Source organism: Xenopus laevis, chromosome 4S (assembly GCF_017654675.1).
Source record: "Xenopus laevis strain J_2021 chromosome 4S, Xenopus_laevis_v10.1, whole genome shotgun sequence".
Classification (NCBI taxonomy): Eukaryota; Metazoa; Chordata; class Amphibia; order Anura; family Pipidae; genus Xenopus; species Xenopus laevis.
This window is the reverse complement of record NC_054378.1, coordinates 54967767-54993349: the sequence shown is the minus strand read 5'-3', so window position 1 is coordinate 54993349 and position 25583 is coordinate 54967767. Positions and strand designations below refer to the sequence as shown.

The window sequence follows — 25583 nt, the reverse complement described above, 5'->3', positions numbered from 1 at the left end:
GGACAAGCTCGCTGCCTCCATCCTCAAACATTCCTCCTGCTGCTGCCGACATATCCAGGGACTGCAGAGAGGGGAGAAGAAAAATAAAATGAAAGCCTTTTATCCACAGTGCAGAAGATAAATAGTGATTAAAAATCATCATCAACCTTTGCAGTATACCAATGCTCCTATATGTACAAACTTGTGACAGCTATGATTATACAAGATTACCAAGTTTTCCCCAGTTCAAGACACTAAATGACAAATTATAGTGTGCCTTGCAAAAGTTTTTTTTTCTCAGAAAGGCTGTTATAACAGATGCAATATAGGCTTTGCATTAAAGGGGTGGTTCACCTTTAAATTAACTCTTGGTGAGTTATAGAATGAACAATTCTAAACAACTTTTTAATTGTCTATTATTTCTTTTTTTTTAATTATTTGACTTTTCCTCTTACTCCCTCCAGCTTTCAAATGGGGGTCACTGACCCCATCTAAAAAAAAAGGCTCTGTAAGGCTACACATATATTGTTATTGTTACATTTTTCTATTCAGACCTCTCCTATTCATATTTTGGTCTCTTAGTCAAATCAAATGCACAGTTGCTAGGGTAATATCATTTGAACCCTAGCAACCAGATTGCTAAAATGGCAAACTGGAAAGCTGTTGAATAGCATCAAAACCATCAAAAATGAAAACCAATTACAAATTGTCTCAGAATATCACTCTGTATATCAATATAAAAGTTAACTAAAAGGTGAACAACCCCTTTAAATTCATCTTTTTGACCAAGATAAGACCTGCGAGTGCAGATTTCCTTTAATATATGGGCATCTGTTGTTATGTGGATTGTACCCAGTTACAGTGCTTTTGATACACATGGGTACAGCATTCTTTTGCACAAAATTATCACTTATTTATAAAGCACCAACAAATTTCACAAACCTGTATAATAAATGGTGGATACATTGAAAATACATATCAAAGGAACAATAACACCAAAAAATGAAAGTGTTTTAAAGTAATGAAAATATAATGCAGTGTTGCCCTGCACTGGTAAAACTGCTGTGTTTGCTTCAGAAACACTACTATAGTTTATATAAACAAGCTACTGTGTAGCAATAGCAGTAATTGCAAAAAAAAAGCTATATAGTACAGGTTAAATAGTGGATAACATAACACCATTATGTTCTACAGAGCTTATCTGCTGTGTAACCTGAGTCTTTTCTCCTTTGAATGGCTGCCCCCATTGCTACACAGCAGCTTATTTATATAAACAATAGTAGTGTTTCTGAAGCAAACACACCAATTTTACCAGTGCAGAGCAACACTGCATTATATTTGTATTACTTTTAAACACTTTCATTTTTTGATGTTACTGTTCCTTTAAAGACAAAAATACAACCAAAAACATATACAGGAAGTAAAGAGGGATTGGATCCCATTGTTTTCGCAAATATGGGTAGACAAATATAAATTATGGTTGTACAGTAAAGCTTCACAAAAACTACAGGAGTAGCACTTGAATTGTGTGACTGTAAAAACATAGACAACATCAATAAATATATATATATATATATATATATACATACACACACACACACACACATTACCTTGGCTCCTTCAGCAATAGCATCTGCTGACCAGCCAAAGTCTGGTACAAATTGTAAAGCTGCAGTGAGAATTCGCTGCTGTAACTGCTCCTCACTCTCATAGTCTTCTGATTCCTCTCCTGCCTGATCTGTGTACCTGAAAGGTGCAAGAACTCATTACTAATTTGTTAACTATTTTGGGCACAGTTGTGCAAACAGAATGTTCTTAGGCTATGGACACACAGGCTGTTTTCAGCAGCTGTTGTCAGCCTGCATATTTTGGCTGATGTGTGTGACCGCACAGACTGATTGGATCCAAATCAATGGATCAGGGGCACTGAGCAAATTCTCTCAGCCTGCAAAATTACTCAGGCTGAAAACAGCCTGTATATATGTATATATATATATATATATATTCTGTGTGTGTGTATGTATATGTATATATGTATATATATATAAATGCAAACCATATAATTCCCTACTCAAGGGCTAAACCAGCCTTTAAGCATGCAATCCAAAATATCAATTATGGAAACATTTGGACAGCATTGCTGTAGATGGGCAGAGCTTAGTATATATTTTATATATTTATTTATATGTAGGTTTTTAAAAAATATATAGACCATATAATTAGATATAAACTGATTCTAAACCTTTTAACTGCATGGTTTAAAAAAAAAACTTTATTTAGATACTCAACCTTCTATATACAGGGAAATAAAAGTATACCCTAGCGCAATAAACTGGTTTTACAGAACCCAAATCCTTTAAAGGGGTTGTTCACCTTCAAACAACTAGTTGGTTTCAGATAGATCACCAGAAATAACGACTTTTTCTAATGACTTCTATTTTCTATGTGTGACGGTTTTTCTAATATTGAAGTGTAAAGTGTCATTTCTCTCCTTCTGAAGCAGCTCTGGGAGGGGGGTCGCCGACCCTGTAAACTGTTCTAAATGGATACATTTAATAGATACATTTCTTATCATGAGCAGAATCTCTGGGTTTCATTACAGGCAGCTGTTAGAATTGATACAAAATAGTTGCTAATACTCCAGAGATGCTGCTGAGAAATGTATCAACTCAATGTTGTAAAGTTGTAACAGTTTAGAGTCTGTACATGAATTACTGAGCTGCCAGACTTAAAACACCAGAGACACAAACATTCACCTTTAAACTTAGATTTTGGAAAAAACGTAAAAAATAAATAATGGAAAGTAATTGAAAAAAGTCTTTATTTCTGGGGAACAATCTAAAAACAACTAAATTGAAGTGTGTTTGGAAGGTGCACAACCCCTTTAAATTCTTGTTTCAGCACAACTGTTAATTAATAATCACACTGAACTTTTTCTATCATTACGTTTATTTACACTCAGCTGCGGCTTCCCCCCGCTACTGATTATTAGGGGCAGATTTATCAAGGGTCGAATTTCGAAGTATAAAATACTTCGAAATTCGACCATCGAATTAAAAAACTTCGAATATTGAATTCGACGTTTTTCAGCAAATTTGGCAATCCTGCGATCTAATAAAATTCGTTCGATCGAACGATTAAATCCATCGAAATGAAAGATTCGAAGGATTTCAGCGATCGATTGAAGGATTTTTATTCGATGTTTAAAGACTTAGAAAATGGTTGTAGAAGGTCCACATAGCACATAACATAGCACTTCGGCAGGTTTAAGTTGGCGAAGTATTGAAGTCAAAGTTTTTTTAAAGAGACAGTACTTCGATTATCGAATGGTCGAATATTCAAACGATTTTTACTTCGAATCAAAGTCGAAGTAAATTCAAAGTTGTAGTATCCTATTCGATGGTCAAAGTATCCAAAAAATTACTTCAAATTTTTTTACTTAGAAAATTCCCTCAAATTCACTTCCACCCTTGATAAATCTGCCCCTTAGAGTATCTTGAATTACATTATGTTTGCTACATTTTTTCACTGCAAAGCAATTTAATGTTTCATTAGAGTATATTGTAAAGCTCCTTAGAATTACATTTTCTTTTAGTGTGCAAAAACATTTTGGGTGGAAATCAGCTTTAATACAGTGAAAAAGCACATAAGTAAAAAAATGGTATATTGTTTAAACAGGACACTTCCGGAAATGTTATTTCAGAGCTCTCTGAATAAGAGATCCCATGTGTCTAGAAAATCTATACAATGATTTCCATGCAACTCCTACAGCTAAATCATTATGCTACTGTCTAATCAGATCAGCTTTAGTTTGTGGTACAATGCAGTTTCTTTCACTGGTCTGTGATGTGAATGAAGGAAAACAATTCTTTTTATTAGTCTAAATCCTGTCTAAATTGCCTTGAGGCCTACATTGTATTACGTTGATGTTTCCACATAACACCAAGCACTGGAGTGACAAAGCATACATAAGAATAATCTCTTATAGTAAATTGGCCTAAGCACTTACTAGTCTGACTCGGTACAATGATATATATCTGTATCATTTTTAAAAAGTGCTGCATAAATACACAGCGCTGTAAAATCTTACAATTCATAATTAGTCACAGTACATTGTACCGGTTGTTTCCAAATTCCTATATGTTTGTTTACATTCCGGGGTTTCTCCGATTGCTGAGATAAAGTTGCTAATAATTATAAAAGTATTGTCACACTATGAAATAAACAGAAAAAATAAATAGATTAAAAAACACCTGGGGGGAGACTGCTGTTGCTGATATTGTTCTTCAGCATGTTCTGGTGTCTCAGCATGTGTAGTTGATGAGAAGGGGGGCTGTTTTTGATCATCTGACCTCAGAGCTGATGAGACCCATAATTTTCTTGGCATGAGTAAAAATGGCTGCGTCAGAACTGGGAAAAAAAGGATCATTGTCAGATATGGCTGAGAATACAGAGACCACTTTGGCTAAATCCCTATTCTTGAAATTATTAGTCAAGTCCCACCTACCATTAATGTTGATTATGCCCACTAGCCTGCATAAACTAAGTGGTTCCATACACAAAAACTGATAACAATGGTCCTTTGTTCTTCCCTTTTTACTTTCAATAGCCTTGTTCTTTAATTTACCTAATTATAAAAGCTATCAAGAGTGGCCCTCTTCATCATAAACAGTATATCTCTCTGTAACACCTTATTTCTAATGAACACCCTTCAAAAATCTGTTTGCAAGATGAATATGAACTAAACTATAATCTCTAATAAGTGAAATCTCACTAAAAGAAGGAAATGAGTAAATATAGGTAGCTAAAAATTCTAAGTCCACTGGGGCAGGGAATGATAAATAATCTCTGAAATCTAACAGTGCTACGTAAATAGACAATACTGAAAAGGAAAAAAATTTTCAGGGCAATAACTCAGCTAATCAATTGCCACTGTGGTCTGTGGAAATCAGTCTATGACATTCATTTTCACAACTTTTTATGTCAACTGCAGTGGTGATTAAATACCCAGCATGCATTCCTTTTATTAGGCTGAGAACCTTTTTGTTTTGTGCTTCTCACATCCTGCTGTGCCTAGTATACAAATGAAAAAAAGTAATAACAGTAAGAATGTTAAACGGCTTACTTTTAAAGGTCGGTATAAAAAATACTTTTTGTTTAACAATACTTTTCACACCAGAAATATAAACTGTCAGACTTTGTTTTGTCAACTTTAACAGGTTACACCAGGTCTGTGGTACAATAATCAAACTCAAAATCAATTTTTAAGCAATGATAGACTACCCTAACAAAGTTAAAATTAAAGTAAAAATGATATTATTAATAAAAACATCCCTGATTCAGACCTGTTTTGGGTTGTGTGTATAGTCATAGGCTGACTATGATTAAAGGAATAGTAACATCTAAAATGAAAGTATTTTAAAGGAATGACAATATAATGTATTGTTGCCCTGCATTGGTAAAATTGGCGTGTTTGCTTCAGAAACACAACTATAGTTTATATAAACAAGCTGCTGTGTAGCCATGGGGGCAGCCATTCAAGCACAGTAGATAACATAAGTTCTGAAGAATCCGATTGTATACTACATAGCTTAATTTATCTGCTGTGCTGTTTCTCCTTTTTTTAGCTTTGAATGGCTACTCCCATGGTTACACAGCAGCTTGTTTATATTACATAACTATAGTAGTGTACACACCAGTTGTAGCAGTGCATGCTAACAGTACATTATATTTTTATTACTTTTAAATACTTTCATTTTTTGGTGTTACTGTTCCTTTAAGTGCATACAGTGGCTATATAGCATTAAATTCTCCTCTCCCCCTGCCGCTGGGGAGGGTGGGTAAAGCTATGGCGTAATGTGGTCTCATTATGCATACAGCATAAAACATGTAAGGTTTTTTTAAGGATGCTTTTCTGATAAACATAGTTTTTATTATTTTTCTGGCCTGAATGTGGACTCTATAAGGGTCTATTTCCTGTCATTTTGGTTTCTCAGCTAGTTCTCTTAAGCTGGCCATGTTGAGATTTTCAAAAGATCCGATCGTCATTGTGAGACCACGATTATCTCGGAACGATCGTACGAATTGTCCATCAACTAACAAGACCAATTTGCCAGGAAAACAAATGGTAGCTGCCTGCTTGGCCCTGCAAACATATATAAACCTCACGTTTTATACAGTGACATATGCACTTTGTTAGAGGACCAGTAGTATCAGAAAGTGAATATATTTTACATTTACAATTTCTGTTGATCGAGCACCTACAAATAAACTTTTCTTTGGCAACAAATGTCATATTTATTATTGAATTATCATTTTATAGTCCTGTAACAAGCCATTAATGGCACTTGACCTCTTTTTATCTTCCTGTGATTTGATTAAACCTTTGTATTGTACACAGTATATCTGTTATCTGCTATGTAACCTGTGCCTTTTGGACTATTCAACTTGAATGGCAGCCCCCATGGCTGCACTGCAACTTCTTTATAAAAACTATGGTAGTCTTTCTGAAGCAACACACAATGTTTACAAGTGTCAGGCAACAGTATATGATAGTTACATAAAACAATTTCATTTTAGGTGTTACTAGTCTTTTGAAGCCTATGGCTTTAATCTTCTTTGTATGACGCAAAATAATGTCATCATTCTGGGTTTGGTCAGGCATTATAGTAAATACATGTTTATAAATACTGGGAATAGCTGTTTGTAATAGATGAGTTGAAAAATCAGAATGCTTAGCACTGGATCACATTTAAGGACTACACATAGCTTTATAAATGTGCCTCTTTATTTTACACCAGTAAATGCTATCTGCTGATCAGTTGCAGTGGATCATTAAACCTGTTATAAACTCATCCATAAACATAACAAAATGGCACATAAATTTAAAGGGCAACTTTCATCTAAAAATGTTTTCTTCCACTTGCGATGTTGTCTAACAGAGCCCACATTTCAGAATGGGAAAAAAATAGTATAGTTTGCAAAAAAAAAAAAAAACAAAACCTTGCAACCGATGTATAATCAGTTAATAGGTCCCCAGATCCTCAGTCACTCACTCATTAATCACATTCTGGGGCACTCATTCATTAATTGCATTAATCACGTCCCAACATGGCCCTACCCCTCCTGGTGCAGAAGTCAGAGAACTCACTAGGGAAGTTTTTTGCAAAATATATTGTTTGCCCTGGTTGGCGTGTTGGCAGGGAAGCAATATTTTAATCATAGGTGCCCTTCTAGAAGTGCAATGTGAAAATGTTGCTTCCATCTATTTAAAGGGCAACTTTCACATCAAAATAGTTTCCACCACCTAGAGCTGTGGGCTAACAGAAACATAGGATTAGCTGAAGCGTCCTTCATCTTATATCATGGGCATAATGTGCAAGATGGGGCACTCGGTCTAGATCATTATTCCCATGTGTGTACCTCTACATGGCTAATATTTCAGATTTGTTTGCTGGAGTGCTGGGTATGTTTTAACACGGTTTAACACATCAATGTATGTTTATGGTTCATGTGTGTTTGTGGGGGGAGGTATCATTTTTTATATTAGTGGACCTGTCACCCAGATGTAAAAATCTGTACACTAAAAGTCCTTTTCAAATTAATCATGAAATCCAATTTTTTTTAATTAAAGCATCCATAGCTGTTGTAAACGCATTTAAAAATGTCAGCTGTCAATCAAATATTGCCTGCCCCTCCTCTATGCCTTAGGTATAGAGGCGGGGAAGGCAATTACTTTCACTTTCCATTTAGCACTTAACAGATGTAACTGCTCTCCCCACATTGGCCCTTTTCCTTCACTATTTAATTGTGTAGCTACTGCATGGGGATGGACATCAGGTCCCCCATTCTGGTGCACAAACAGAATTTTGAGATGATGCAAGGCTTGCCTTAATAACAGGGTCCACAAAATGGCTCCTGTCTACTTGCTATAATTATGAATTCCCAGACAGAAGGAAACAAGATACAAATAATTTATATGGTGTAATTAAAGTTTATTTTGCACGACTAACATGATAAAATAGGATTTGAAATTATTTAAGGTGACAGGTTCCCATTAATGCTCAGCATCCACCTATTTTGTTTCAAGTAGAAGTTCACATAAAAAAAAAACTGAATATATATATATATATATATATATATATATATATATATATATATATATATATATATATATATATATATATATATATATATATATATATACACATATACACATACATACACAGGTATGGGACCTGTTATGCAGAATGTTCAGGACCGGGGGCTTTCCGGATAACAGATCTTTCCATAATTTGTATCTTCATACCTAAAGTCTACTAGAAGAGCATGTAAACATTAAATACACCCAATAGGCTGATTTTGCTTCCAACAAGGATCAATTATCTCTTAATTTGGATCAAGTACAAGGTATGGTTTTATCATTACAGAGAAAAAGGGAACAGATTTAAAAAATTTGGTTAAAATGGAGTCTAGGAGACAGTCTTTCTGTAACTTCGAGCATCCTGGATAACAGGTTTCTGGATAAGATATCAGATACCTGTAAATATCTTTTTGGGGGGGGGGGGGTGGCAGTTAACCATTTACAAGGGCTTACTTTGCCAACAAGCTAGCAGTTGGAAGGTCAGCATGCCAGTTAAATAATAGAGAGCCTAAATACAAGTACAAATGAAAACCTCATAGTCACAAAGTTTTTTTTTTTAGTTTCCCGGATAGCATATTAATTTGAAAAAGGCAAAAGAAGAAAGCTAATAATTTCAAAATCATGAACATAAAGACCAATTGAATATTTATACACACACACCCTTTATACATGTTTCTTAACCATTCTCTGGGTCCCTAAGTGAGTCAATGAAGCCACATTATGAGTTTATGACCCAAAATTGGTCAGTGAAAATAAATATTTGATAACATTTATTGTAACGTGGCTTGGACTAGATTTATAACAAGAATGCAGCTTTTGCAGATCAAGTCTATGGTGGGGGGTGTCTCTCTCTTTGCACCTGGCCAGTAACAACAAACAAGGTTGCTTCAATTCCACCACCTGAATCTGGCCAAAGCTAATCATTGATTGGTTGCTAAGAGCTACAGCACTGGAGTAACTTTACTTGCCCAATGTTGGTAAATGAACAACTAAGATCCGCCAACATTAAACAGTACGACAGTAAGCCTCTTAGTTTGCACTGTGGCTAGTAATCACAAGGCAAACCGCTGTTTAACCCTTTCAGATCTCGGATCGAAAGCATTAATGCATCGGCCGATTAAGTTCCTGTCCGTTGCCCTTCAGGTCACCTTCTTGATGCCTGCGCACTGTTAACGCTCTCATCCTTCCCATGTGTCTATCGTTTCCCCTATTCTTTCTCCTGCTCACCAGGACGTCGCCTTGCCACCATTAGCAGAAGCTGTCGTCCACCAGCAGTTTTCAGAACCCTCGCCACAGAAGCTGCCATCTTGGAAGCTGGCAACTCGGGGCGTGGCTTAATGTCATAGTCGCCAGCTGATGGGCGTGATATGTTAATACTGAAATTTTCAAAAGAACGACTAATAAGAATTCTTCCGGTGTGCGCTTTGCAGACGGTCGAAAGTACAGTGCTTTTGCTGAAAGGTGAGCAGGGCCTGGAACTAGTCCAGCAAGTGTTCCACATTGAAATGGGAGTGCGCTCTGTGAAGCCGAAGTGCTTTGCGCACGAACACGCACGCGCGTCCTCGGTTGCGCATGGATACGCACAATTACGCGCGCGCGCCCTCGGTTACGCACAATTACGCACGCGCGTCCTCGGTTACGCACAATTACGCACGCGCGTCCTCGGTTGCGCACAATTACGCACGCGCGTCCTCGGTTACGCACTGTTACGCACAATTACGCGCGCGCGTCCTCGGTTGCGCGCTTTTGCCTGTAATTTATTCTTTTTAGAGCTCAGTTGTTTTTTTAAATCTAGTAAAAGGGCAATGGAGGCTACAATTTAATTCTGCCTATTATGAGAATTACTAAAAGAATTGATCATCTTTAGAGTAAGTCCCAATATTTAAAACTATTGTGTCGTTTGGATATTGATAGTGTGGACTGATTTGGCATTTTTTGTGTTCCTTTAAATTATATAGAATAAAGGTCAATGCGATTAAAAGATGCTTTGTCATACACATATTTAGTTAAACGCTGCACAGAGTCCAGTTGACATATCAAAATATCCCATAAAAGCCTAAAAAAGTGACGTGAAATGTCAAATGTGGGGAATGTAGAAAAAATCAGTTAAAGGGGTGGTTCACCTTAAAGGTAACTTTTAGTAGGTTATAGAATGGCCAATTCATATAGTTTTATAGTTATTTGCCTTTTTCTTCTGACTCTTTGCAGCTTTCAATTGGGCGTCGCTGACCCCTTCTAAAAAAACAAATGCTCTGTAAGGCTACAAATGTATTGTTATTGCTACTTTTTATTACTCATCTTTCTATTCAGGCCTCTCCTATTCCAGTCTCTTATTCAAATCAGTGCATGGTTGCTAGGGTAATGTGGACCCTAGCAACTAGATGGCTGAAAATGCAAACTGGAGAGCTGCTGAATAAAAAGCTAAATAACTAAAAAAAACCACAAATAATAAAAAATGAAAACCAATTGAAATTTGTCTCAGAATATCACTCTCTACATTAGGGGTCCCCAACCTTTTTCACCAGTGAGCAACATTCAGATGTAAAAAGAGTTGGGGAGCAACACAAGCATGAAAAATGTTCCTGGGTGCCAAATAAGGGCTGTGATTGGCTATTTGGTGACCCCTATGTGGACTGGCAGACTACAGGAGGCTCTATATAGCAGCACACCTGTTTTTTATGCAACCAAAACTTGCCTCCAACCCTGGAATTCAAAAATAAGCACCTGCTTTGAGACCACTGGGAGCAACATCCAAGGGCTTGGAGAGCAACATGTTGCTCACGAGCTACTGGTTGGGGATCACTGTACATCATACTAAGAGTTAACTCATAGGTGAACAACCCCTTTAAGGATGTGAATGTTATACCTAAACTATTCATTTCAAACAATATGTGCCTTGTAGAATTATTGTTTGACAAAAGGTTGCATTGCAGCAATTGAGCAATTTTAAAATGTATTTCTGAGTAGCACAAACCCTTCAGTTATAAGATTTTGAACTTCGGTTTTCATTTAGAGTACAGGACAGCGAGTGTAGTACCTGAGCTAGTGTGTCTGTAAGCAGCCTTTGTGTGGATAATGCTTCTTTAAATGTTCCTTATCTTGGTTTCCCAAAATCTGTCTCACCCAAACTATCTGCTGCACCACCAAGAACTGACATTCACTTCTTTGTTGTAGTGGAAATCACTTTGGGAGTGGTGCTATATGTATAGATGTTTATTTTACCCATACAATATGCTTTGTCATTTTAGGCTTGTAATGCAACAAGGTCTTTTCCGTGCCAGTCTTTTTAAGTTGGCACAGAAGTACCTTAAAGGAACAGTGACACCAAAAAAAAAATAAGTGTTTTAAAGGGATACTGTCATGGGAAAAACATTTTTTTTCAAAATGAATCAGTTAATAGTGCTGCTCCAGCAGAAATCTGCACTGAAATCCATTTCTCAAAAGAGCAAACATATTTTTTTATATGAAATTGTGGAATCTGACATGGGGCTAGACATTTTGTCAATTTCCCAGCTGCCCCTGGTCATATGACTTGTGCCTGCACTTTAGGAGAGAAATGCTTTCTGTCAGGCTGCTGTTTTTCTTTCTCAATGTAACTGAATGTGTCTCAGTGGGACATGGGTTTTACTATTGAGTGCTGTTCTTAGATCTACCAGGCAGCCGTTATCTTGTGTTAGGGAGCTGTTATCTGGTTACCTTCCCATTGTTCTTTTGTTTGGCTGCTGGGGGGGGGGGGGGAGGCGGTGATATCACTCCAACTTGCAGTACAGCAGTAAAGAGTGATTGGAGTTTATCAGAGCACAAGTCACATGACTTGGGGCAGCTGGGAAATTGACAATATGTCTAGCCCCATGTCAGATTTCAAAATTGAATATAAAAAAATCTGTTTGCTCTTTCGAGAAATGGATTTCAGTGCAGAATTCTGCTGGAGCAGCACTATTACCTGATTCATTTTGAATTTTTTTTCCCCCATGACAGTATCCCTTTAAAGTAATGAAAATATAATGTAGTGTTGCCCTGCACTGGTAAAACTGATGTTTTTGCTTCAGAAACACTACTATAGTTCATATAAACAAGCTGCTGAGTAGCAATGGGGGAAATTGAAAAAAGGCTATATGGCACAGGATAAATAGTGGATAACAGATAATACCATTATGTTCCACAGAGCTTATCTGCTATCTGATGTGTAACCTGAGCCCTTTCTCCTTTGAAGGCTACACAGCATCTTATTTATATAAATATATAGTAGTGTTTCTGAAGCAAACAGCAGTTTTACCAGTGCAGGGCAAGAGTACATTATATTTTTATAACTTTAAAACACTTTAATATTTTGATGTTACTGTTCCTTTAACAGAACAATTAATTAATGTAATTTGTATTAATGTGGTATCTGCCTTTTGCAAATATTTGACCTGACCGGTGTACTTAATTAAAAGTATAACAACACATTCCAGATTTTAACATGACCTATAGACCTGGCCACTGACTGCCCCTAGTTCGTCAAACTGAGTGGCTTTGTGAATGACATGTGGCTGGGAGGGTGGAACAATGTTTTGATTGGCCAGGGCACTGTTTACAATTTGTCCTCTGGCCTATTATTCATCACTTACAAGTCCACTCTGCTTGAAGATGTGTCTATCACCAACACAGGTTAGTTATGGGGGGCTGGGGGATGCATGAAGCCAGTGGGTTACCTTTGCCAAGAGTGATCAAGATAAATGACAAATTCCTTTTAAGCGTGGAATATGTAACTAATTCCTTAGAGCTCCAAGTTAAATTTGTATGGGCATTATTTATTTTAATATACAAGTTTTGGTGAGTTACAGTATATAAACTGGTGTCCTTAAAGGGGTTGTTCGCCTTCCAAACACTTTTTTCAGTTCAATTGATTTCAAATTGTTCCCCAGAAATATAGACTTTTTTCAATTATTTTCCATTATTTATTTTTTACAGTTTTTTTAAAATCTAAGTTTAAAGTTTAATGTTTCTGGTGTTTGAGTCTGGCAGCTCAGTAATTCAGGAGCAGTTGCTGTGTAGCCATGGGAGCAGTCATTTAAAGTTGAAAAAGGAGAAAAGGCACAGGATACACAGCAGATAACAGATAAGCTTTGTAGTATACAATGGGATTCTTCAGAACGTATGTGTTATCTACTGTGTCTCCTGTGTTTCAATGGCTACTCCCATGGCTACACAGCACCTTATTTATATAAACTATAGTTCTGTTTCTGAAGCAAACACACCCTTTTACTAGTGCAGGACAACAGTATATTACATTACATTACCTTTAAAAATTTACATTACATTACCTTTAAAATAAAGGGGGATAGCCTTGCAATCTCTATTGAGCACCACCTATAATCTAAGTACAGTGCTGACCAATTGACCCCCCCTCATTGTGTGGCCTCCCACATGAAAGTCTGCCTGCTGTGACTACTTACCTTGTGTAAAATTTAAATTCAGACTGTAAACTCCTGCATTGTCACACCTGTAATCCCCCTGCATTGTTCACACTTGTAACACCTCTATTGTTCACATCCCTAATGCCCTGTACTGTTCACACCTCAGACAAACTGCTGGAGGGGCACCCTAATTGTGTCACTGTAGCATAGTATGAACTGTTCATTTTAGAGTCCTAATAGGTTTCCCTGCCTTCTGCTGTACTCTGCCTGCCCTATGCTCCCTGTGTGTGTCATACTCTGCCTTCCCTATGGCCCATGTGTGCCATACTCTGCCTGCCCAATGCTGCCTGTGTGTGCCATACTCTGACTGCCCTATGCTCCCTGTGTGTGCCCTACTTTGCCTGCACTATGCTACCTGTGGGACGTGAACCTGGAAGGGTTTGGTCTGGGGGTGGGTGTTAGCATTTGGAAATTGTTGTTAGGGGTCCCTAAGGTGTTTAACCATGTGTTGGGGGTGCTGTGTCACAGGGCAGGTGGAGGAGGAATATGGATTTAAAGGTATGTTTAACATGATTTATATTTTTCACAAATAAGTGATGAGTGAAATATATAAGTGATATTTGGACAGTAAGCACCAACCATTTTTTCTGGTGTGCTATCAATATTAATGTGGACATGGTCTTTAAAGTTATTTTGGTAACATGGGTGTGGTTTAAGTTGGGTTTAGTTTAAAAATAGGAGTGGACACTGACTTCCATTATCGGCCCTCCATCACAGAGACCAAAAAAATTCCAGCCCTTGGTACCACAAAAGTTGGACAAGCACTATCTAGGACATGTACAGTTCTGTTCATAATAATAGCAGTATTCGTAAAAAAGTGAATAAAGCTTAAAATCCTTATAATAGCTTTTATTTCCATACACGAGAATGCATTGGGAACACTGAACATTCTATTCCAAATCAAAACATGAAGAAAATGTATCAAATTTGTGTTATTCCTTTACAGAAAGTGAAAAAAAAGGGAATATTAGACTGTTCCAAAAAAAAAAAAAAAAATAGCACTGTCTGCATTCTTCTTTAGAAACTCAAATATTCACTGTATAAACTGAACACTTTCAAGATATTGCTTTCTTTTGAATCACTGAACTCATATTTAGCTGTATAATCACGGTTTCTGAGAATTACTGCGGATCTGTGTTGCAAGGAGTTGACCATATTCTGGCACCTGTGAACAAGTATTCCAGCCCAGGATGATTGGACTACTTTTCACAATTCTTCTGCATTTCTTGGTGTTGCCTCAGAAACAGCATTTTTTGATGTCACCCCACAAGTTTTCTTTTGGATTAAGGATTTGGTTTGCCACTCTGTAATGTCAATCTTGTTGGTCTGGAACCAAGATGTTGCTCGTTTACTGGTGTTTGGGTCCGTTGTCTTGTTGAAACAATCATTTCAAGGGCATTTCCTCTTCGTCATAAGGCAACATGACCTCTTCAAGTATTTTGATGTACACCAGAGTATGAGAAACATCCCCATATCATGATGCTTGTGCCACCAGGCTTCACTGTCTTGGCTTGAATTCAGTGTTTGGGGTCGTTTTACAAACTGTCTGCAGCCCCTAGACCCAAAAGGAGCAATCTTGCTTTCATCAGTCCACAAAATGTTGCGCCGTTTCTCTTTAGGCCATTCAATGTGTTCATTGTCAAATTCTAACCTCTTCAGCACGTCTTTTTTTCCAACAATAGGACTTTGTGGAGGCTCCTTGTCGATAGCTTGGCTTCACATAGGTGTCTTCTAATTGTAACATTACTCACAGGTAACTTTAGACCAACTTTGATCTTCCTGGAGCTGATCAGGCCATTTTGGCTATTCTATGCATTCGAAGGATAGTTTTCCCGTTTTCGTCTGTCTTTCACGTTTTGGTTGCCATTTTAAAGCATTTGAGTTCAATTTAGCTGAGCAACCTATCATTTTCTGAATATCTTAATGTTTTCCCCCTATCCAATCAACATTTTAATTAAAGTACGCTGTTCTTCTGAACAATGTCTGGAATGACCCATTTTGCTCAGAGAGAGAAATGCGCTATAACCAGCATGCACAACATTTGCTGCCTTAAATGAGGGTCGTAATTGACATCTGTTTTTTCACAAAATGAATGACCTCACTAATTGAACTCCACACTGCTATTATTTGGAACAAGCCTCAATTAATGACTCAATTACACAGAATCAGCAGGATGCATGTCATAACTGTTGGGTCTTTTGGTTTTCAATTACTCTACTCTACTAGTAAATTTATTGCCATGTAAAAATATAATGTCTATCAAAAACAGTGATTGATCAGGTTAGTGATATCAGACTGCTATTATGCTGAATACAACTGTAGATGTAACTCCTATAAATTCAAAGTTATGCCAGATAGGGAATGAAAAGAATAATAATTTAAACGTTAGCATATTACTATCAAGTCCCGATAATGAGTATTTCTGCTGTCGTAATCAAATTAGAAGGCATGTTAAAAAGTTAATTTAAAAAAAAAATGCAAAGAATACGGTCCATCAGGTTCAACCCTTCAATGTGTCTCCCAGCACCATGAAGGATTTTGTTCATTGGAGGCAATACTTCTTTGCTATCAAACAGGTTGCTCTACTGACAATGTAACAGCCTGTACTTCAGCTTGTAGGAATGAATGCCGGTAAGACATGAGCCTCTTCTAATTCTGCATTCACAAAATAATAAACAAGCATAACACAGTGTACAAAAGTGGAATTCTTTTTACATTTTATTAAATAATAAACACACCCCAGAAATACACATAAGAAATAAACATTACCTATAATGTATAGGATGTTTTAACACTTGCTGTGCTATTCTTAAAAAAAACATGCATTATTAAGTTAAGTAATTTAAAGGAAACTGAAGGCCTGATTATCACCTCATTTTAATAGTGTTATTACCACTCCCCATTGCCAGTAGCCCTAGGTCAAGTTAAAGCCTCTTGTGCAGTTAATATTTTAATTCTGGTGACACAGGATCATGCATGGGCAGCACATACGTAACTGCAACTGCAACTGTCTGGAAAACTTGAAAAAAGGAGGACCATTCCTAAGGATCAAATGAGGTAATTATCAAGGCACAGGAGGCTGCTAGCAGTGGGAAGGGGGGCAGAAGCTGATGCCCTAAAAACATTATGATAAGAGCATGTATAATTGGGTCTTTAGTTGTCCTTTACACTTAATCATCCTGTTCATAATCCCTCTGAAATAAAATCATGAGCATCTTTAATTTACACTTTAACAATGTGAAATTGTGCTCATCAGATGGGTCAATTATCAGAGAAAATATTCCTCCTACTCCTATTCAGTACAAGATTTAAAAAAACTTTTTCACAGTACAATGTGCCCCATTTTACTCCCATTTACTATAAAAAAAAGTGCATCAATGTGTCTACTTCATTGTTACAGAAACACCTATTACTTTCTCAGTAAAGACTGTATAAGTAAAAAACTTCTTCAATCCTGCAGCCACAACACATCTAGCATTTAGACAGCATTCTACCCCGGTCAGTTAGGGAGTAACGCTTGCAGCTCCTCGTCAGTAAGCTGGTTTGTTTCCATAATGTGCTGAAGCGGATGATGGTATTTCTCCAGATCCTGCAGGAAGTGAGGAATATGAGTATTATCTAGCTCAGCAAACTTCTTTAGCTCCTCTGCATCTTCATTGGATACCTGAGGGAGAAGACAGTGAACCCCTCAATCCCTCCTCAAAATCAGTATAAACGTCAGACATTTACTTAGTATGGGGAATAAAGCAACTAGGGTGGTATCTCCTTATAGCTTGATATCTCAAAGTAATAAGGAAAGCTGAAGCTTTACAACACCACTTGTCCTCCTTGTTCTTTCCAGCACTCAAGAGGAAAAATAAGCTGATGAGCAAATGAATATGACTGGGTTGACATAATATTTTTGTGATTTGTAGGAAATATGAATTAGGTTTGTAGGACAGTAGAACAAATCATGGGCAATTTAGAAATTGAATATGCATACGTATTGTGTTGATTTTGCAAAGGTGGTTTTATGCCACATTTTTTGTAATAACTGTGTAAAAATGCCACTTGTGATGAAGGCTACAGCTTGGGGAAGGAATGAATTTGTTAATGAGAGCTTCACTTGACCGCACAGATTGTACGGTGGCACATGGGGAGACTTATCAGCAGGATATTTGTGCTGCTGTGGTTGACAAATTTATGAAACTACCTTAGAATTGGAAGTGAATCGCTGGCAGTAAGAGCTGCATAACCTCTGAAAAATGCAGGGAAAGGCAATTTCCGGCTGTTACATAATTCATACTGCTGGCCATTCACATTAACACAACTTTATGAGTGATCTCTTGCTTGCTGGTAACACAGATTTCCTTTTGATGAAATTACCCCCCTATGTGCCATCAACCTAAGTTGTGCCCTTTGTTGGAATGTCAAGAGAGTCTCAACCATCATCTAATTCTAAAGACACTAATGGTGTTTTGCTACCATGTTTGTAGCATAGAAAGAGCCAAAATATGCACACACCTATTAAAATAGAGTTGTACAACTGATAAATGAGGTAGTTGAAATCTTACTATACCTTTCCAAGTTAACAGTCGAAAATCAATGGTATGCCGGTGATGCAGAAGGCATAGTTTTCCATCAAAATAGACCTGGTCTTTACTGAAGCAGCCTGGGGAGAAACAGGTTTTAGTAATTATTTGTCTATTTCTTGACTACTGTTCTTTTAGCCTGTACACCATTATTTAAAGGAGCATAATAACCCCTTGTTTGACATGAGTTTGGTTAATAATACTTGTGATAAAAATACTTTTTGTGTATTGATTTAATCACAGAATATCTATGGTTGCTCTTATTCCTTGAGCTTAATGGGGGAATTAAAGCTACTCCATATTTGGGCCTTGAGCAGTAGCTAATTAGATTACTATTATTCAAACCCTTCCCCTTTGTTTTGCCACAAGGGGATTCTCTTAATGCAATTTAGAGTAGAAAGTGTTAATTATATAAAATGTAGTCCTGTTGGTGGAGTGCTCCCAAATATTTATTTAGCAAACAAAATTAAATAGCATTGTATATAGAAAATTGGCAGTTATGTGTTGATCTGACCATCCGAATCTGACGATGTACATGCGTGGCATTACTGCACATAATCCAGTCACTATTTTAGCCAATCAGGAATGGATGGTAAAGGGCAGACAATGTATAAACAGGTTATCCAAATATTCTGTGTGAACCAGCCATCAACCTGTTTGGTATACACTGAAATAATTGCAAACCGCTATTTCTTTTGCACGTAGCACCTTGCCCAGCTCTGTATTCTTGGAAGGCAGGCTGGGGATGGTATGTGGCCAAGTCCTGGACAGAATTAGCACAAGTTGCTAAGTACAAGCTCTGGACATAAGTCCTCTGTGCACTGAGCCCTACAGAGACCACATTTACGTTGATTAGTGCTAAAACACTTGAATTTGATGATTTGATATATGAGGCCGTTGACTTTAGAGGAAAGAATATCTGGATGTTTTAGCAAGTGGATTATAATATGGGAATCTGGGTATCAAAGCCATTTCAATACTCAGTGGTTTCTTGCCTGTTTGTCCAGTGTCTTGCTGTCCATGTTTAACTCGTACACAGTACTCCCATCGAACAGTGGGGTCCTGCACAAATTGCTGCAAGTCTTGGAAAAGCTCACAGAAGCTGGAGTTAGCCGCACGGCTTACAGCAAAGTAGAGAAGTGCAGCACGCCACAGGTATGGATTATTCCGGAATAGCACACTGTGCAGATTTGCCAAGCCCTCTTCAGTGGGATTAGCTGGCCTCAGTGAAAACCTCTTTCGACCTTCTGAACCGTGCCACGGCTGACGTGCATCATTTACGCCACACAAGTAATGGGTGCCTGAAAGATGACCATAATGCATTTACATAGTATAGAGAATTCATGTGGGAGACATATGACAGACATAAGAGCTATAGAAGAGATACAATAGAATGTTTACTAAAGGTCAACACTTTGTTAATTCATATATATGTATCTAGTAATTGAAATCCTATGGTATCTAGTATAGCTAAACCTAAAGTAAAAGAACTTATTAAGCAGTCTTGTTATCTTTTACTACCAAACAGTGTGTAACGCTACAAAAAGGTACAAAACTACTCTCTCTTTATGATGTTATTGAGGGGAAAAGTGGCTGTCCAAAACATTATGTATGGAGATTGAATACTGCAATGCAACCAGCAGACTTTAGTTAATAGCTAAAGGGGTGGTTCAACTTTCAACCCCCTATTTCAAGTCAACCCACTAGTTTTTTACCTATTCCCTAAAAGTCTTGCATAACACCTATAAAAGTTGGAAATATGAACTCTCTTAATCGCCGTGGGAGGGAATCCATGGGCATATAAGTCCATAATACACACGTATTATTATGAATTGTATTTTTATGAATATATTATTATTATTATTATTAATTGAATTATGAATTGCTGTGGAATAAAAGCCTGATGTTTCAGGAACACCCCTTAATCATAGGTGTTTCCGAAATACGTCAGGCTTTTATCCCACAGCAGCTACTGATTATTGATTAATGAATCAATAAAAAGTGGTCTATATTTTTTCTATATGAATGGTGTTGCAGCATAAATAAGTCCTGCTTGGATAGAAGCACACCTAAACCTCTGAAGCTTATCCCTTAATATTTAATTGAGGAGCCAGAGGTCAGTCTTAATAGATTTATTTTTCCTAATGGGTTACTTTAAAATAAGCACCAATACCAAATTATCCATTGGCTTAAAGAACATGTATATATATTTAACATAAACATCATATAGAGTGGAAGTAAGAAGTGAATAAACAATACCAAAATAAAAAGCAATATTTAGAAAATAATTGGCGTTATCACTTAAACCTGGTCAATGGCAATAAAAAAAGAAAAAGTAGGGGGAAAAAAAAAAGATCCAACCTGTGGTAGGAACTGAAGTGAGCTACGGTATATATGCAGCAAGTTACAAAAGTTGCCAGTGCAGAGCAGGCGTATCAAAGAAGATATGTAAACTGATATAATGAGTCCACTTTACATCAAACCCAAAACTCTATTTTTAGCAGTAATGAGCAAGATAATTAAGTGTTAATACACATTACAGCCACAATGTATAGTGCTGAATAACTAGTTACAATGGACACCATACGATATTGGTGTTCTCAGAAAAGCAAAGGATCCTCTACACAAATATTGTTTGGTGTACCACACAAATCCTACCTAATAACTTTTAATGTCAGGTCATTCTACTCATCCCCCACCATTGGATGCTGTATAACCAGAACTCCACACACCAATTTCATGCCAAAGCATCCCCTCTAGCCAGTGCTGTGTACCACCAAGTAGATGCTGAGAGTGGGTCAGCAGTTCTCAATTGTCATAACTGCTTGAGAGAGTAAGTCTTCAGTGAGTTGTACCACCACCTAAAGGTAGCCAGAAAGAGACAGATGTTTGTATATGAGTAGACCCACCACCTAAGATAGAGAGTGAAGATAAAGCGTGAAACGTGTTGGATCTGAGATAGAACTTAATTAGTGTGTTACCACAGTCTTATCAGCATTGGTTTGTTATGTTTAAATGTACATTTTTAAGCAACACTAACACTAATAGTATGGCTGAAATCCATTTGCCATTAGCTTAGATATAAAAGCATCACCATCTTTATTTTAAAAAATATTATGTTTCTTATTCCAGCCAACTACAACAAATACCCTGCACATACATACTGCAACCATACATCCTACACAGGCTTCTTGTTTCTCATGTAAAAAATAGGCCTCTGGCATTACACACTGCTGCTTTAGAAAATATAGGATTTTTTTGTCACAGAGTTATATACAGAGGAAGCAGAACCTGAGGCTGCAGGGGCCCAATAAGTATAGCGGCCCCATGAGGCCCTAATTCATAAAACATTTTAATAAATATTGGTAAAACGGGTCAATCTCTGGACATTTTTTGGGCCTGAAAAATAATTTGCTGTGGGCTCTACTTAAGCCACTGGAAGGGTGTACTTTAAATACATGATTCGTTTAACAGAAAAGCATTAAAAATCTGCTACAGTTAATCTCCTTTGTATATCCTTTGCCAGTGTTACAGACACGGTAGTCCTTTGTGGTAAAGGGACCCAGGGCAAATTGATAAAGTTATTGATGGGATTAACAACCTCTTATCCAAAAACATATCTGACTTACATATTAGATGACATTCAATAGGATAATAAGGTATACATAAAAAATCATATCCACTGAAAAACACATTTGCACATGTTTAGTATTCCTGCAGGAACAATGCCACAAACTCCCAGTATTCCTATCCCTACACAGAAATTTACCATAATAGAAAGTCTACTTACAGTTCCACAGACCTACCAAAACTCTTGCATTCACATATGCAACTCCCCTCCCAACCATTACTAGTAGTTATGTTGGGTCATAACTTGTTTTTCAGTTGATGTGCCTTTGGTTCTTGGGAGATAATCCCAAATTGTAGTTATTTTCTCCAGCAAATGTCTGGATGCTCCAGAACTTGTGTAACTATTCAAATATTGTAACTATTACTTACAGTCTGTTGGCCAGATGCAGTAATTGTCCTCTTGCAGACATATGTGACCTGTGTGGTGCCTCCATCTCTTCTGAGAACACTCCCTTCCAGCCTCAACCTAGATTGCTACTTATAAGCCACCAGTCCCTATTTTTCCTCAATAAATATCAGTAAATTGACTTTTCTTGGGAGCAGTGCACTGATGAAGCAGAGCAGTTACAGGGCAGTGCTCAGGCACAGAAAGTCACCATAGCAGTGTACAGTAGCAACAGAAAAAACTTACAAATAGTATGAAACGACTGGCCTACACCCCACCCAAAAGAACTGCTCTGTGTAATTTTCTACTGAATAATGAATGTACATTGAGCTGCATCCATTTTGCAATTCAGTTTGAGTCAAATAAAGGATACATTTACGACCAAAAATCACCACTCACCCTTACAAATGCTCACTATTTGTCATTTCTGCATTAAAAAAACAAACTGATCCTATTGTTCACCTATTGTTAGGTGATTTAACTAGGGTACATACTCCTGTAAATATCGTTTCCTATCTTCATGTGGGCTACAACAAAACAGGTAGGGAAAGAACCAACTCTGTAGCTAATCAGAGCAAGAGAATCTGAAATTACAGTGTAAAGTATTGGCTCCAATAAGATGCAAAATGTGTGAAATTGTACATGTATGAAATCATATAAAATGAATCCAGAATCCCACCCTAGTACACAACGACATATCTATGCAATTAATTGCGTCTCTGTATTTAGGCTGAATAAGATACAAGGTTGATTTCAAGAATATTTTTGAAGAACAAAACTTCAGTCAGCATGTAAATGCTCTCACCTCTCCACTGCAACCTTCCTTCTGCATGTATTTTTTGCAGCATGCCCAAATCTGACACTTGCTCAGAAGATTTCCTCCTGTCACAGCTTGAAAGTTTTCATAATCGCCATACTTCCTTAAAACTGTACTTAGTATCCAAACAGCCTGTAAAGATGTACACATTTTCTAATCATGATCAGATCAGACTACTTTTTTAAGCACAATTCTTCTATATCTAAATGAGTATAACGCACTGGTACATTCTTATTTTTTTACACAAATTGTCTTCTTTAAAGCAGCCCTAGGGGTGAGCCACCACAAACAACATGATTAGCCATTTTTTCTGAATAACTCATGTAAAGGGAGATCACTAAAGCAAATCAACGCCAAAACCAATAGGAGCCAGAGATACAGTGTGTATCTAGTGTTGCCACCTGGCTGGTAAAACGAATGGTTGATCCCAATGTTATCAATAAGAAAAAAAAAAAAAAAAAAATGTATATATATATATATATATATATATATATATATATATATATATATCGGTATTTTTTTCCAGAAAAGGTGGCAACCCTATTTGTATCAGTGAGAGAGTGAATGCTCCACGACCCACACACAAATACACATTTGTAGATTCCCCTGACACACAAAAACCTTTGTAGATTACTGTATGAATAATACTGCAAGGAAACGAGAGAAGCAATTTCTAGGTAGACACCTCCTTTTTAACTAGTTCTATTCATGCATCATATACACTGGAACACATTTTTCCAGAGGCCACACAATAGTTATTGCTGAAACTGTACATTTTTTTTTCCATCTCTGTATAGTGTATTTTTCGCACAAAAGACGTGAATCTGACACGTGAATCTATGTGCGCAATGTAAATACCAACCCATGGGACACTTGCATTGTTGCTCATACACACAATCTGCAAAACATGCATTTATATCATGCTGCATACCAATATGGTGCCAGATAAGTGTTTCAATGCCCCACAACGCCGTTGTAGTACCTAAGCACCAGCCGGCTAGCTCTCGCAGACAAAATACAAAACAAAAAGGTGGTACTGTGTTAGCCAGTCGCAAAAATAACAAATAAAAAAACAAACAAATACAAAAAGTATTGTAGGTATCACGTCTACAATACTTTTTGTATTTGTTTGTTTTTTTATTTGTTATTTAGACAAAATACAGAAACCTCACAAATCTTATCTCGCGGGACTGTCACATCACAGCTACAAGCATAAGCGCAGTGACGCGCCACGTAGCTTCCTGGGAGAAAGACGCATTATGTTTGATTGAGATTAATGCTAGATGCCGGCAACAAGCTGGACTAGGGATAGTTATGCTGCTTTGGAAGGTCCAGCTGTTCTCCGCTCTCATTCAGTTTTTCTACTCAGGATCCCAAGAAGATAAAATGATGACTACGGCTATCCTCACCGTCCCCAGAGACTCTGCTTCCAAAATTTCACTTAAACGCCAAACCATGTTTGTTTACCTGGTGGTTCACAGCAATACCCTGCTCCCAATATTTAACCAGGAGTGAAAAATCACGTTTTCTCTATTAGGGAAGTGACAGAAAAAGCATGGAATTGAATAATCATTCACCTATTTTGTACAGCTAATACATGGGTCCCTACGTTTATGTGCAATTTAGGAGCATGTTGTGTGCAAGAAACAAAACAAAAAAAACCAAACAAACAAAAATGCAATGAACTGTGAATGCAATGAATAAACTCTCAAAGCTCATGAGTAAAACAAGTCAGAAGATAATGGAATTGCAACCCTTTTTTCCACTGTAGAACACTCTATAGCCTGCACACAATTTACTATTTCAATGCTTTATTAAATACCGCAATATAACTCCGCTTCTGGTCTACTAAAATAATGTATCACTCTGCAAGATCCAACATGCGGCACTCGATATCGCCTTCTAGCCCAACTTTTACCTAAACCGGAAAATCATTGTTACTGTTGTATAGAGCTTTTTTCAGCTCCGTCTTCATTTTATTTAGGTAATGGATTCTCGTTATTTAAGTTATTTTTTTGTAAGAGCTTCAAGCAGTGACCACCCTGATTTTATGGGCTTTCTGTCACACTTAGATTTATAGCTGACCTGTGTGGTGCCTTTCCTGCTCACAACACTTACAGGTATACGAGAAAATCCTGTCATACTTACTGTGATTTTCATTTCCTGGACTGGACCATGGCAGTGGGCATGAAAGTTAATCCCCCTGCCTTGAGGGCGTACAGGAAATTACAATAAAAGGCCTTCCCCCACCTTGCGTCCCCATCTCTGACTGTAGACCAAGATCCTAAGGATGGAAATCCCTGCCCACTGCCATGCTCCAGTCCACGAAGTAAAAATCACGATAAGTGTGATAGGATTTTTTGTTTTCCTGTACACACACAAAGGAGGGATATCATGTAATTATCTATTAGTAGCAGCCAAAAGGATAGAACGGCCAAAGCAAGCCAATTCCTCGGAAAGGTGTCAAACTTGTAATGTTTCACAAAGGTACAGCAGGAAGACCATGTTGTGGCTCTGCAGATCTCTTCTGAGGAAACCTGGGCATGGAAGGCCCAGGACGCCGCCATCCCTCTAGTGGAATGTTCCTTCAGAGATTCTG

General features: G+C 37.4%; 1 protein-coding gene and 1 long non-coding RNA gene across 4 annotated transcripts in view; both read right to left on the bottom strand.

Annotated features, from left to right (window-relative positions):
* The window catches only part of coq9.S (coenzyme Q9 S homeolog), a 19581-nt gene extending 9908 nt beyond the window's left edge, over nucleotides 1-9673 (bottom strand). The window contains 5 exon segments of one of the 3 annotated variants that reach the window (NM_001095315.1): nucleotides 1-61; nucleotides 1590-1725; nucleotides 4233-4389; nucleotides 4987-5052; nucleotides 9350-9422. The exon segment at nucleotides 1-61 is cut by the window's left edge and continues 82 nt beyond it. In NM_001095315.1, coding sequence (NP_001088784.1) covers nucleotides 1-61; nucleotides 1590-1725; nucleotides 4233-4389; nucleotides 4987-4993 — 361 coding nt within the window. In that variant the 5' untranslated portion in view covers nucleotides 4994-5052; nucleotides 9350-9422. 3 annotated transcript variants of the gene reach the window in all.
* Nucleotides 9674-15115: 5442 nt separating this feature from the next.
* On the bottom strand, nucleotides 15116-23402 carry kiaa0895l.S. The gene is made up of 3 exons (XR_005960948.1): nucleotides 22973-23402; nucleotides 18140-19453; nucleotides 15116-17245 (listed from the first exon to the last, which is right to left on the bottom strand). It is a non-coding gene; the product is annotated as a KIAA0895-like S homeolog (long non-coding RNA).
* Between the last annotated feature and the right edge of the window lie 2181 nt (nucleotides 23403-25583).